Source organism: Prinia subflava, chromosome 7, assembly GCF_021018805.1.
Source record: "Prinia subflava isolate CZ2003 ecotype Zambia chromosome 7, Cam_Psub_1.2, whole genome shotgun sequence".
NCBI classification, from domain to species: domain Eukaryota; kingdom Metazoa; phylum Chordata; class Aves; order Passeriformes; family Cisticolidae; genus Prinia; species Prinia subflava.
In genome coordinates this window covers 15410338-15425742 of record NC_086253.1, presented here as the reverse complement: position 1 = coordinate 15425742, position 15405 = coordinate 15410338, and the positions used below count along the sequence as shown (strand labels likewise).

At 36.2% G+C, this 15405-nt stretch overlaps 1 protein-coding gene across 3 annotated transcripts in view; it reads left to right on the top strand.

Moving 5' to 3' along the window:
• FAM184B (family with sequence similarity 184 member B) overlaps window positions 1–15405 on the top strand; it is a 40999-nt gene that overhangs the window by 21807 nt on the left and 3787 nt on the right. For all 3 annotated transcript variants that reach the window (XM_063401674.1, XM_063401673.1, XM_063401675.1), the window contains exons 3-9: window positions 1629–1739; window positions 6099–6311; window positions 7548–7701; window positions 8914–9026; window positions 9484–9668; window positions 14392–14509; window positions 14693–14797. In XM_063401674.1, coding sequence (XP_063257744.1) covers window positions 1629–1739; window positions 6099–6311; window positions 7548–7701; window positions 8914–9026; window positions 9484–9668; window positions 14392–14509; window positions 14693–14797 — 999 coding nt within the window. The remainder of the gene's footprint in view (window positions 1–1628; window positions 1740–6098; window positions 6312–7547; window positions 7702–8913; window positions 9027–9483; window positions 9669–14391; window positions 14510–14692; window positions 14798–15405) is intronic.

Here is a 15405-nt window from a genome sequence, read left to right as displayed (position 1 = left end):
GAAGCACCTGCTGTCCCTAAATGTCGAGCTTCATAGTACCTGCCCAGTCTTAGAGGCTAGGAATTGTGTTTAGTGCTTGCCAAAAGAATTAATTTCCATGAAACTGCTGGAGTTTATATGTCTGTACAATTTTATTTCTCAAAATGGACCCCAGGTGAGTAAATTATTTTATCTGCTTGTGGAATGGCTCACTTTTGATCACTATCTGAAGATGCAATGCCTCAAGGGACATAGTAACACTAGTGAAGCCTTATGGAAATTACTTTGCCTTTTATATAGTGTATGCTGCTTATTATTAGGTTGTACATGTATTCTTAAAGTTATGCCAGAATAATTTAAAGCTCTTCATGGGAGTCAGATTGAATTCAAGTACCAAACACTTCATACTTTAAAAAAAAAAAGGCATAGTAGTAGACATTTATTTTTAATAGGCAATAAATATTACTGCTTATAATAATATCTTCTTAGAGATTCATATTAATTTAATTTAAGAAAAATATTGAGTTAGTAAAACAAAATTTCAATTTTTTTCATTATTGATGCTGTTTTTATCCTCTTGTTCAGCTAACACCTGTAACAGCTGTTAAGGAAGTGTAATATCTATTTTTCCAGATGGAAAAATTAAGATACAGAGAATAAAGTCAGTTGACAGAGTTGAAGGGGAATGTTGCACCTGATCTTCACGTTTTAATCAAAAAGGCAGTTATATCTGCTCCTTTTTGTACAGGCAAAACTAAAGCTAATTCCTCCCTTGCCATGTTCATGTATCTGTTTAATTCCATCCTTTAATTGCTACCTCAGTTTTACACAGAGGTGTGTGAGAAGGAGCTGTACAGGATGGAGGAGGTGTTAAAGAGCTATTTTTTCCTTCATTTGTAGCATCTGAAGACACTGTAGAATATTTTTTGAGTTAGCAAATTTGCACAAATAGGAAGAGCAAGCACACTAATAAACTTGTAATGTGTATAACTTCAGGAAATTTCTAGAAGTTGCACATTCAGTCTTTCTACAATAAGTAGTTGCTAACACTTGCTGCAAACAATTGCTTCAAGCTCTTGGTCATTGTCTAGCAACTGATGCTCCCATTGATTTTTTAACTGTTTCCATCAACATGGCAATTTTACAATCCTCATTTTTTATTATTATTTTATTTTTACTTCCTCACCATGATTTTCTTTATGGATGCTGTCAGGTATTGCTTCCTTTTTCACTAATTGCCCATTAATCATGTTGTTTTTATATGGCCAATGTATATTTATGGTTTTTCAGATCTTGTGGGTGACTCTTGCATACTAAACTATTTTTGAACCTTAACACCACTCAAGGCAAAACAGTCTGACTCTTCGTGCTGAGCAGTTTTACACCTTAGGGAAGCTTTCAGTGGAAGATTAGGATAATGTGAACTGTATTGTCTCACACTAATATTAGAAAGAACCAAACCAAACTGTTTATACCTTTTAAATTAAATAACACGAGTGATATTAAATGACAGTAGCATGTACTGTTGTGTACACTGCTGTATTATCTAGGTTAATGTAGAAGAATTATATTCTTTTTCATGCTGCATGTTTTGTCCCAGGTATTGCAGGCTCTTGTCTTTTCTTTTATCCCTTTTTTTTTTTTTTTAGGAGCTCCAAACACAGCTAGATGAATTTAAAAGAAAATCTGAAAGTGAACTAAAGCAACTAGAGAAAGAAAAAGAAGTTCTAACTGGGAAGCTTCAAAACGCTTCACTTGAGGTAAACTGGGCATAAAAGTAATGCAGTAATAAAATGCCTTTATTTTTCATCCCTTCCGAGAGATTCTGGATTAGATTTTAATACTATTTGTTGTGTCTATCACTCAATAAAATATGAAAGGCTCCAGATAGAAATAGCAGAAATAACTGCTTCTAGATATCTATGAAGATTTTGACAAGCCTGTTTATTTCATACATTACTCTTTGGAGATGTGCTAAGGTGAGAAGTTTGCCTATATCAGGGTTGCAGAGTGACTCTGATTGATTGTTTGTTTAGAGGACAAAGTGAGATTAGAAACTTCTGTTAATTTTCTGATTTGTTTTAATGCATAGAGCCTCAATGTATCTTCAATGATTCTAACCAGTTTTCACTTCCTCAAGTTCAGTGGGAGTTTGCATGGCAACAACTCTGCAAAAGCTCAAGACCTAGATCTTCTTCAGCTGACATTTGTAGACTCTCAGTGGTCGTAATAATCTCCTGTTAAGGGTTTAAAGACACAGAAAGGACAGATAGGCTTATCAGGAAGCTAAGCAAAATGTTGTCCTCTCTTTACTGCCTCCACTTTCCCACATGCCATTACTACCCCTTGGTGTGCATGTTCCAACAGTCAGGGCATGTGTTGTGCTCATTTACAATAAGCAAAGCCTGTTTTTTCTCCCATCTGTGCTGAACTAGTTATGAGGTGCATGGGCTTTTCTTCTTCATTTCTCCTCTAAAACATATTTATACATTCTGGTATCAAACAGTGACATCCTGACCTTCTGTCTATTTCCCAGTCTTACAAATACAGAATTTAAGTGTGGTTCAATGTTCTGAAATTTTTGGCTATTTCTAAGTTTCATTACACATTTTTGCGTGACACTGTTTTCTACAGATTCTTCTCTGAAAGAATTTTGGGTCTATCCAACCTATGTTGGCCTATTCAGAGTGAAATGTTTATGACATAAAGGTTTCTTCCTCAGGTTTTGCAGATGCAAAAAATTAGGTCATGGGTCATCAGATTACTTTTTTTGAAAACACATGTTCAGGACAGTAAAATGTGAAAGAAACTTACATTTTCTAACTTCTCATCCACTTTCATCACAAGATCATGGTAAAATTAGCAAAGAGTGGTGGAAAATTATTGCCACTATAAACATAAACATAAATAATATCAAGTAGTACACAGCATGCCATATGTTATGTTCACAGCACCATGGTAAATATGAACAGATACACTAAGAAACATTTTATTGTATCTTAGAATCTGACTGCTCTCAAAAAGAAGGAAATGCTCCATTTGAAGAGAAATTTTGCATTTTTCTTGATTGCTCCAGAAGTTACTTTCTGGACTAATTACTTGGCAGTATTGCCGGGTAGTGAAGTCGTTTCAACTTGTAACAGTTTCCTGCTGTAGGTACATGAATATTCACAGCCAAGAAAGCACCATTTACTATCTGATGTTATGTTTCACTGAGGGCATGTTTCCCATCTGGGAACCTTTGCAATGGCTCAGCCCAGAGCTTCCGCCTCAAAGGTTAGGTAATGTGCTGTTACTAATCCAGTTCTAACCTGGATACAATTTCAGATCTAAAAATAGCTTCCTTGGCTGCCTAAGACCCGTTTTTGGTTGGGCTGATGTAGCTAGAGCACCATGTAGAATAGACAGAAGCATGGTAATTTCATTTCTCTGGGGTTGCACTTCAAAGTGGCAGTATTTCTGTATTAATAAGATTATGGATAAAGAAATCAGACTTGCATCAGACTGTTTGGTCATTTGGAAGGAAGGATGTGAGATCCTGTGTCAGTTGAATGGTAATTCACTAGGACCCTCCAGTTCTTTGGTTTTAAACTACAGGATCTCTTCAGCGTGTGTTAAAGGATCTTGGTGCCACAATATAAGAAAAATATGAAGCTATTAAAAGTATCCAAAGGATGGCTACAGAGATGGTGAAGGGCCCTGAGAGGAAGCTGTATGAGGAGCAGATGATGTCACTTGGTCTGTTCAGCCTGGAGAAGAGGAGACTGAGGGGACACCTCATTGCATTCCAGAACTTCTTCATGAGGGGAAGTGGAGGCAGATTCTGATCACTTCTCTGTGATGACGAGTGACAAAACCTAGGAAAATGGCCTGAAGTTGTGTCAGGGGAGGTTTAGGTTGGATATTAGAGACAGGTTTTTCTCCTGGAGGGTGACTGGGCACTGGAACAGGTTTTCCAGGGAAGTGGTCACAGCATCAAACCTGATAGAATTCAAGACGTGTTTAGCCAATGTTCTCAGGCACATGGTGTGACTGGGGATGGGGCTGTGCAGGGCCAGGAGCTGGACTTCTGTGATCCTTGTGGGTCCCTTCCAACTCAGAATATTCTGTGATTCTGTTCTATTCTGGAATTAGAAGATACATAAAATGGAACTGCAAACATTGGCTTGTCATGATACGTCTTTGAACAATGCTAGCACAGCAATGCCCAGAGTTTTTGTGGATCTTGAAGAGTCCACCAAATAGCAGCCAAAGAACACAGTCAGGAATTCCTCTGGTTAGGAATTACAAGTTTAGGAATATTGTTTACTGTGAACTTACTTGAAGTAACTCTGAAATAAGCCTAAAAAAACCAGTAAAATACTTTTTTTTTTTTTTTTTACTTCTTATGCCATGTTACTGTTTATGTTATGTGAGGTAATGTTTGCATCCCTGAGGTCACTTTAAGCAATTCTAGTGAATAAAAGTGAATTAGTAATGGAATTAAAGTATATATTTTTTAAGAACTTTTATTTTGTGGCAGGAGAACATTATAAAACATAAAATCCAGTGTTGCTGCTTTGTTAATAATAAAAACATCCAAATAGATTCTGGACTGATTTGAGTTGGAATAATTTCATTGTCTTAAATGCTGTTTTACCAACTTAAGCAAACTGAGGGTCTGGCTATCTGTTTAGAAGTCAGGAAGTACAAAAAAATACTTGTGCACTGCAAAACATTCCAGAGAAGGATTTTCACTGGTGGATTTGAAAGCCCTTTTAATTGCAAGACAGGAGGAGGAAACCTGATAGGATAAAAATGTTTGTTTCTTAACCTCTGATATGTTAGAAGTACCAGGATTCATGAGAAAGAATGTGTTTGTATGCCTGATACATTTCTGTAGGGCTTTTCCCCTTAATCACTGAAAAATAATGGTTTTAAAACTACTTTTCCATCTGATTCCTTACTACTTTGTGTTCTCAGTTTAGCCTGTTTCTAGTTAGTATGATTTTTTTTTCATGTTAGAAGTGCTTTGGGCCAATAACTGTCTGTGAAGAGTTGGGGAAGTTTATAACGTTGTGACCACAGATGAAGTTTATATAGGCCTCTTTTCATCTTTCCTGTCTAAATGACCAATTGGCTTAAGAAGTATTCCGAGTAACATTTTTCCTGTTTCAGATTTTTTCTGTTATAAAATATACAGCCTATTCTTCTGGCACATTTTTTTCCAGTCCCTTTATTTTCAGGAAGCCCATAAAAAATGCATACTTGAGTGTAGTGATGCTAATGCATATTGTGTCAGCTGATAGGATGGACTGTACAGCATTAAGCCTTTCATGTCAAATGTTAGTTTTATAAGAACTGCAGTACCTAAAAACGTCAGTGTTTCTTTGTATAGGAAAACACTGGCTTCAGTTCAATAGGTGCAAAGACAAAGTAGATTTTTTGCCTGTAACCTGAAACCAAAGTGCCCCTTTGATTGAATCTTATGATTTACCACGTATTTCTTTAAAAAGTAATAAAAAAAAGTTCATCATCTCTTGAAACAAAAGTATGGTTGGCAAGTGGCTCTGGCATCTGCCTATTCTTGGAGTGTATCCAGGCCACAGACAGATCCCATTACACAGATATATTAAAGAAAATTAATGTTTTTCATTACGAATAGTATTTGGCAATTATTCTTCACTAGCTTGATCAGACAAATATTTTTGTGTGTCATTGGATGACACAACGGAAGAAGCCAAGAAACAACTGGATGAATAATGATCTTGAACTGAGTCTGAGGCAGATGAAGCTAGGTGCTCTTTCAAATTAAATACATCAGTTTTGTTGGATAGCTGCAGCAGAGCCTTAGGCCTGCCTTCTGGTTTGTGCCATATTGTTGAGCAAATTGAACTGTGGATTGCACGTATGAGATGGAGACGATTTGAAATTTTTAAAAAGTCCCTGATGAGCAACAGACAGTATATGCAAAAAGGTTGTCACTCTTCACTGAAAAGAGGGCTCCTTGCACAAAATAAGCAGCTTGCTATCTTTTCACAGAACAACACAAGCTCATAAAAAGTGCTCAACTTTATGTAATTCCTCTCCATTGTGAATGCAGCCATTAATGCTATCCTGCTGACTTACTTTTCTGGAAGGTGGCTCAGCTGAAGCAAATATTAGAACAACAAGCAAGTAATTTCAAGGAGTCACTGAAGAAACATAATCTACAATCCAACAAAGAAAAAGAGAAGCTTTTGCAGGATCTTCAAAACACCATTAAAGAAAACCAAAATGTTAAACTGCAGTTGGAGGCATCACATCAAAAAGTCTTAAAAATGTTGGAGAAAAGCAAGAATCAAGAACTTAAGGTCAGTTTACTACATACTAATGTAAAAAATATATATTTATGGGGTAAACCATCTAAGTGACAGACAATTATCAAAACTTAATTACCTCCAACTAGTTTAATGATGAGTTGCTATTGTTGCACATAATGAATTAATCTGTGATTTTGAAACCTCATCATCAGGCTGGGAGATGTGGTTTGGTTGTTGGTTTGTGGGATTTTTTTTTTTTTTTTAATAATTTTAACATTTTACCTTAGACCACAGTGGGAATATGATATACCCTACGGTTAGGTTGCAATGAATACAAGCTCCTTTATCTGTGCACCTACTTCAGAAATACAAGGGAATTCCTGAGTGTATTAAAAACAGGACTCAGTTTTATTATTCATCCATTACTAATTTATACATAAATATTTAAGAAGTATAATAGACACATATAGTGATATGTATTGCCTTATATACCTTCAAAAAATCAATTCCGTAAGTGGATAACCAAAGCTTTTAAAGGTTCAAGTAAATTGATTTCAGTGACAAAATGTCAATGCAGTGTACTGAAGTTCTAAAGACTGTTGCTGTCTGAGAAAAAATCAACTTGAAAAATGTACATGTGATTGTGACATGGAGTTCAGATGTCCCTGTTGGTTCCACAGCTTAGAGAACTTTATGAAACATAGGTAATAAAACCACCCTAAGCAGAATTTAATATCTTGTTTATATATTCCAAATAAAATTCCAGTTTTGACAAAACCAAGCTGAAGGCAATGAGTTGGTAAGAATGAAACTGAGGACAGAAGGTTACTTTCAGAGCCACTACAGAGCAACTGCTCCATTAATTACAGTGTACCAGCAGTACATGACAGTGGGAGCATGACCCAAGAATGATACAAGGAAAGACAGACACCTTTGTCTGACACATTGTGATAAGTAATGACAAACAGGCCAGATCTGGGGGGCTTTGTATGTTGAATAATAAAACTTTCTTTCTAATGTCAGATAGTGCAGATATCGGTGTTATTATTTCATCATGCACAACAAATCTAAGAGACAATACACTGATAATTTATCTTGTACCTGTTAAGTGTTAATTTTTAACTTCAGCTCATTTTTACGCTTGCATAGATAAAATGTCTTGTAAAGTGGTGGTGAAAATTAGAGTTCTACTATGAAAGGCCAGAGTCATCCTAGTATTACAACTAAAACAACAAGCTGATAAATAGGCTCCAACTACTTTGTTTTCGGGGGGACTTTTGCTTACAGGAGGCAGAAGAACGTTTGAAAAAGGAATTTAATGAGACTTTCAAGATCCAACATCAGTCTCATAGGCTGGAAATACAAACCTTGGAAGAGAAAGCAAAGAAAGAATTACATTATGAACTTGAGCAGATACAGAAGCAGCAAACCCTGTTGCTAGGTATAGTGTCTCATGTCATGCACAGTTCCTACTGCTTGATTATACATATGCTGAGAACCACTGACTTTCATCCCATTCATTTTATTTCCCATCTTCTGGGAGCTCAGGTCTTTGTTAATCTCCTTTTTCATACCCTGCAATTTCAACAGTATAGACGTAATATTCTTTGTTAACCAAGCCTGCAATTGTCAGCAGCAAAATGGTGCTGAGAGAATAATCTGGTGTACAGCATTCAAGTATGTATTATTGGTTATATTAGATTGGAAAATTATAGTTAGTTTCTATGACTTTATTCTTTTTTGTCTGTGTTGAGATGAATTATTATACATTCTTCAAGTCTGTCCTATTGAGTTCAGCAGTGGAGATAAGTTGCTTCCTGTGTACTGTTTAGTCAGTTTAAAAAGTGCCCTAAACTGTTTAGAATGAAACAGAGCACTGCACTAGGAAGATGTGTAATATCTCCAGGTTTAATCTCAGGTAATTAAAACTCACCTATAAAATGGGGTCTTTTAATTAAATAAAGAATAATTTATAAGTATTTTACATACAGACTGAATTTTGTTCTTGGGTTTTTTTACACCACTAATTAAAATTTGCTAGTAAGTTTTCTTGCTCTCTAAAAATTATACAATAGATATTCAATAGATAGATTGAGATGATGATTCAATAGATATCTATTCAATAGATAGGTTCTCTACTTCAAGAAAAATTGTAGGGAGTCAACAGAGATAACAGAGATCTCTTTTTCTTGTGCTTGAACAACCTGTACCTAATATACACAAAAGTTGCAGTGTATGACAGATGAGCTTACATAGCCTTATACCTCTCTAACACAACAACCAGAGCTCTCCTCAGTCTGCCTTATGGCCCTCTATAAAACACCAGTGCAATTAACAGGGAAGCTGAGGGGTGCTCCACTGAAGTTCAAGATTAGAAGAAGCAATTGTGATGATGTAGTTGGCAATACAACTGCCACAGAATTACCTCTCTGACTCTGATGTTGACTCATGGCTTTTGTTGCTCCCTATCATCTTACTATTGCTCAGCTGTTACCTCTCTAGTAATAGGAGACCATTATGCCTAATAGGGAAGGAGTTGAGAAGCAAAGCAAAATGTAATGTATTAATGTTTTCATCTACATTCCCTGTATCTGCCTTTCCCATCCAGCTGGCCTCTGACTGCCTAAATGATTGTCTGTCTGATTGTTACTAGGATCTCTAAGGATGGAACTCTCTGAGCAACAGACATCATGCACAAATCTAAAGAAACAAATAGAAGAACTACAAATGGAGCTGAGGAGTGTGAGGACACTGAAGAAGCAACAGGCAAGGGACCAGTTTGTACTTCATTGCCATATTGTGTTTAGCAAAAGCAATAGTATCAAATTTCTCTTTCCAGTGATAATAAAAGTATAATATTTTCCAGAAATGGAATGGGTTTTCTGCCTTTATGTCTCACTTTAAATGTTCACCATTTTTTCCCTACAGGCAGGCTTTTTTCTTTCCAATTAAAGATCAGAATTTACAAAAGAAATAAATTAATGAATGTTACAATAAAATAAATTCCATGGAGACCATAGAATATATTCAGGAAATTTTGATTACTGATTTTGTCTTGCATGTAGATAACATGAGACAAATAATTTAAAAATTATATCACAAAAATTCAATGAACACAGTTCCAGGAAGATGTTAACATTAGAAATAAGAGGCTGTGAATAACTGAAAATGTTAACATTAAAAATAAGAGGCTGTGAATAACTAAATTTTGCCTTTTTCTTAGGAAGGAAGTAGCCAAAGCCAGATCAGATCTCTTCACGAAGAACTGGAGAAATGTCAGAGTGAAATCTCTGAACTCAAGAAAGAGAATTTACTTTTGAAGGACACCATGGAGCTACTCAGTGCTGAGTTGGAGTCACAGAAGCAAGAATCTGTGCAGCTTCAGGATAGAGATAAACAGCATAGAAGGTTTGCTTTGAATTCACACTTGTCAGTGCTATCTAGAGATTTGATAATAATGCCAGTGTGAGTGGTGTTCTAAGTGCAATGCATGTCAGAATCTTTCCTCTCTAAAGTACTAATTTTAGAAGCTAGGAATTTTGCAAAAGTAGTAGTTCATTTCACATTTTCCTCCAGCTGTAATACATGCATTTGAACTAGTTGTTCATTATATGAACATCACAGAAAACTATGTCTAGTGTACCCTCACAGAAGTGACCTGAGAAAATGTGCGTAAGATCAGCCTTTCAAAGGCACTGGAAGACATAAATCCCAAACCCACCAAAGAGCTATTAAAAAAATATACAAGTCTCTGAGAATAAATGTGAGGGTTTTATACATACGCTCCGTAGCTGAAACCAATGGACTGTTAATTCCAAAGGGGACACTTGAGAATGCCATGTATACCCTGTAAGAGTTTGGTTTGGCCGTAGCAGCCAGCTTTGCTCAGGGGAAGTAAGGGCAGTGCCAGTGGGTACTGACAGTGCCTCTGGGCTGATGGTGAGCCTGGCACTGTGAGAGGCTGGCAGGGCACAGGAGGGGCAAGGTGACTTGAGTCTCGGCCATCTTGCAGAAGGTAAACCATGTCTTAGTGTAGCCACAGGCTCAGCACACATGGTGCAAATAGATCTTCCCATTTTTGTACAGAAAAAGTGCAGAATGCCAGAATAAATTAGGATGGAAAAGACCTCTGAGATCATTGAGTCCAAATGTGACCAAACTAGACCATGGCACTGGGTGCCACATCCAGTCTTTCCTTAAATGCATCTGGGCAGCCCATTCCAGTGTCTAATCATCCTTCCTTTGAAGAAATTCTTCCTAATATCCAACCTAAACCTCCTCTGGAGCAACTTACAAAGGAGACAAGACTTGGTTCACTGCCCACTGCCTTTGCATGGCTGTTGAATCCTTTGAAATTTCTGGATGAACATACTTAACACATTCTCTTTGCAGAGAGACTGGTGTGGGGGATCTGGTGTGTGAGTACCTTTCAATTCATTTTTGCAATGGTGTAGAATGTATGCCTCTAACTACACAAGCTGTATAAATAAAAGCATTTCTGAAGAGTGTGCCCTTAAAGGAATCTTTAAAATTATGGCCCATGTAGTCCCGAGAAAAGCACAGATTAGATAGAATGTCTATCTGCAGACTGTCAGAGTGGCCAGAGTAATTCCATTCCTGTCTACCAGTCAGTAGATATTTAAAGAATGAGTAACTTTTTTTTTTTTCTTTTTTTTGCTATTGCACTCTTTGGAGAGTTACTTCAAAGTGAATTTCATTTCAAGCTTTTGAACCAAGATCAACAGAGAGAATTGCAAACCAGGGAGTTTCATTAATGCCCTCAAGCTACCTTGAAGGAATTTAGAGCCTCTGTTCATGAAGAGAAGAATTATTCACGTGTCAGCGATGAGGTCTAAAAGGCCTCAAATCCTAAGGCTGCTGGGCTGGAGGATTTTCTTTACAGGGAATAAATGGTGTAGCTCTACTATAGTAAGCATTTGGGAAGGAAGCATTAATGGAAATTATGTAAGGAGAACTCCTGCAATCAACTGGAGTTGTTTGAGGACCAAAGCACTGAGGTGGACCGAGGCACCTGATACAGGCTGCTCTGAAATTAACCCATGGAAGACCTGAAACTGGCAGCTCTGATTTTGCTTTTGCAGGACAAATAATTTGTGTAGGGGAAATTAAATGTTAAATTGGTACATATAAGTAACTGCTATTTTTACTTTTATCAACCGTGCCCTTGTCTTATGCCAGTTTCTTTTCTGATTTGAAAGCTGATAGTGGCTTGTTATTTGCATGTAACAAATTTTTATAACAAATTACTAGTCCTACTCTTGCCAAGTAAGTGAAACCAGTAATCTGCTTGAAGTAATAATTCCTTCTTCCATTCTCTTGAATTGTGTGAATTCCACCTCCAGTACAGAAAGCTTTTACAAGGTTTAGGGTGAGAGCAGACAAAGGTGTTTTTATGGGAAGACAGAACAAGTCCCAAAATGGCTATTCTGAAGGAGAATATTCTACTCCTGAAGATTCATTTCAGGGATTCTTCTCCCTTTTTTACCCTTATTCTTCTGCTGCTTATTTTATGCTGAGTGCTAAATCAGTCACTTCCATGGCTGTGCTCTAAGTTCAAGGGGAGAAACCTTTCATGGACCTTTTGTTCTTTCCTGAAGCCTTTCAGAAACAAGTGAAACAGCCTTGGGAATACATTAAAAAGAAAACAGGCGAAAACAAAAGGTAAATGGAGTGACTTTTGTGAAAATTACGATTGTTAATTTGCTGAGATGAGCATGTCTATTTTAATCAGTAAGCCATAGAACATGGGCTCTCTATTGAGTTAATAAAAGAGTTTCTTGAAGGTTTAACAAAGCAGTAGCAAACAAAAATCAAACTGTGATTCTTCAATAAATGTCTATTGCTTTTGAGGTTGATATTCGAATGCAGTGTTGTGGTTAGGCTTGAGAAAATGTAAGGCATTTTTTAGTTTTCTGTTTATGGTGTTAATATATATTTTCTAATATATCTCAATATTATTTTTTAATATATCTCTTCAAATATCAGAATGTTGCAAAATATATGGTCTGAAAAAGATAAATGTTAAAAGCATTGTTACAACATTTCACTTTTTTTTTTTTTTTTTTTTTTTGAGTTTTAGGATAATGATAGGCAGTATTAAATGTTTCTGGTGCTATGATGTGGTGAAATACATCATGAGAGCCTCATATTAAAATCCCAGATATTTCAAGATAATTTTGCTTAATGCAAATAAGTTCCTATGATACTTCATTGTCATGTTTTGTCATTAAGATTGATGCACAAGCTAACCCTAGACAGTATATCAATAGCACCATTATATGGAATAGATTTTCCATTTCCTGAAGGGTAAAAGTCAAGTACTTTTCAAAATAATTTCTCTCTTCCTTAGTGTTATAATGTTTTTTCTCAAATTGCAACCAAAATGTCAAAGTCAAATCAGTAGGCAGAAGCCAGATCTTTTCCCAGTTAACTACCTTTTGCAGTCAATAAAACACCTCAAAACTGCATGCTTTGATCAATGATAATAAACTAGTATTGGAACATGAGAATTCAGACATATTTTGATACCAATGAAAGGCTACTGGTAGAAGACCTCAGTATCAAGCATAAAAAACAACTGGACATACTGAAACAAGATCACCAGAAGGAAATTGAAAACATAGTATCTGATTTCAGCAGCACTCAGGCACCTCTCCAGGCAAAGATTTCCTCCTTAGAAACTGTGTAAGTAATTTAACAATAAACTCTGGCTCGTGCTGGCAGTGAGTTCTGTTTGTATTTATTATTCTTAGTATGTACAGGTTTTTTTACTAATCATAAGTAAAATATTATAAGGATCAACATAGAAGTTAATAGGTATTGTCTTTGCAAACCAAAAAGACCCAGATACATTGTAATAAATTCTGGATATTGTTTAATCTAAAGCATTATACTTGAAGTTTTACAATGCTTAATTAAACCTTGCATGTAGGATCTAGAAATTTTATGACATGTAAAATCATCTTTGTCACAGATGATATCAGAGGTCTTGATCCATGATCTTCTACTTAATTTTGTTCAGGAGAGTAGCATTGTTAAGTAAAAGCTTCTTAACTTCATTTTTACTTCCTTAAAAATTTCCAAGGAACGTTATGCTCATATAAATAAACAGTTTGCAGCCCCTGTGGAGTTGAGAAGTTCTGTGGTGCTTCAGACTGTACAAGAGAGACCCCTCAGAAATAATCCCTTATAAATATATATATATGTATATCCCTCTTCCTTTTCTCTTTCCCCAACTGCACAGAAGAAGTCCAGAAGAGAGACTTGGCATGTAAGCAGGTCTCTAATCTTTAAACCTTTCAGCTGTAAATATTTCTTTTTTTATTTTAAGTCTGAGATAACTTTAAGATGATAAGAGTGGGAGTGGTCCCCTCAAAAATGTTTACCTGCACATTAAAAAAAAACCAACAAAAAACAAACACCAAATGGTGTTTTGTAGTCTGTAATACATTTCTCAGACCTGGTAGGTGAACTTCATGGCATTTGGTTTCTCAGGAAGCAAATTTCATGAACCTGGCTGATGAAATGATGACTTGTGTTCTCATGGGTCAATCAAATGTATGTTTCTACACCATATCTAAGAATGTGTAATTAGCATTTGAATCTTTTCCCCTGATTAAGGAATTTAAAAAGCTGAACTCAGACTACAGGTTTTGACTTAGCAGGGTTACTGAAACAGCATGTATATTCAAGCTTGTCTTCATGAAAGTTACAGGAATTAAGTAATTCTGAGGATTCCAGAGTTACTGGGTCAGATAAGAGAACAAATAGCTGAATATAGACATGTATAGATACTGTGACACTGATTTTTTTCTTTAGGAAACTAGACTAGCAACATGATGTGCAAGCTGGTTACTATTTTACGAAAGGGGCTAGGTTTTACACTGGACAGGTGTTGTGGATTAACCCTGGCAATTTATTTTGGAACTCCACAAGATTCTATACTTCTACATAAACCATGTACAGATGCCCATTTTTAAAAAGTCCTGTTTTATTGGAAAGGCTTGGCTATGTCCTTGTATTTTAGGCTTGAAACGTAGGGCAGAGTATATCTGAGGTGTCTCTTGAACCTAATCTGAGGAAATTTTTTTCTGCATTTTTTTTGGTTCAGACTTAAAGAATTAGAAGAAAAGTCAAGAAAGTGGGAGTCCAGGCCTGAAGATACACATCTTATAAACTGTCTGCAAGACAAATTAAGTGAGAGAGAAGAGATTATCAAGCAGCTGGTGGTAAGACTGTTTTTTATATGGACATACGTATTTTGGAATCTATTGCAAGGTTCTGTTCAATGTCTCACACATTGCTTCAGACTGGTTGTTTCTTTCTGTTCTGGAATACTTTGACAACTGTATATTTCCATACCAGCGTCCACAAGTACATCTTTCCATACACATAGCTTTGTTTCCCTTCAGGAAGGAAGAAAATGTCAGCATACACTTTCAGCCAACCCTGAATCTTACAGGAATCGGTCCTTTTCTTTCAACCCCAATACAGCATGCCTGACTCCCTCCATGAAGGTAAGATGAGCAATGCAATTAAAATAACAAATTGTGATAGTTTTTGTTATTATTTGAATCATACAGGCAAACAGGACAATAAAAGTGCTATCAATTTTTTATGATAATGTTATTCAGTAGAATTCTTTCCAGTGCCAACCTACAGTCAGTTGTTGAGCATAGGAGAAATTCAGTAGAAGTATATATGCAACATAGATAACAGGTGTTTAAGCCAATATAAAACACTAGAACTCTGACATCCCAGTCTTCCACTGGGAACAAGCATGGCCATTGCTTGCAGTTGCTAATTGGGATATTGCAAACATCAAGGAAAATTATGAATCTGAGTTTCTTGGTATCTGCCCTTTGTCATCCCAGCCCCTCTGCATGATAGTGTCTACAAATAGCCATAGAAAGAAGGGATGTCAAGTTGGTGGAAAGCATTTTGATGTGTCTAAAATGTCAGGGTCAAATGTACAAGTTGTTTTAATTGGATGACAAAACCCATGGAATTACACCATACCCTGAGAATTTAATTTAAATGCCTATAGAAAAAGATAGAAATCTTCCTATTTGGGTGTTCCTCAGAAGATATTTGGAAATGAGATATTGTTGAGGTTCTATATTAT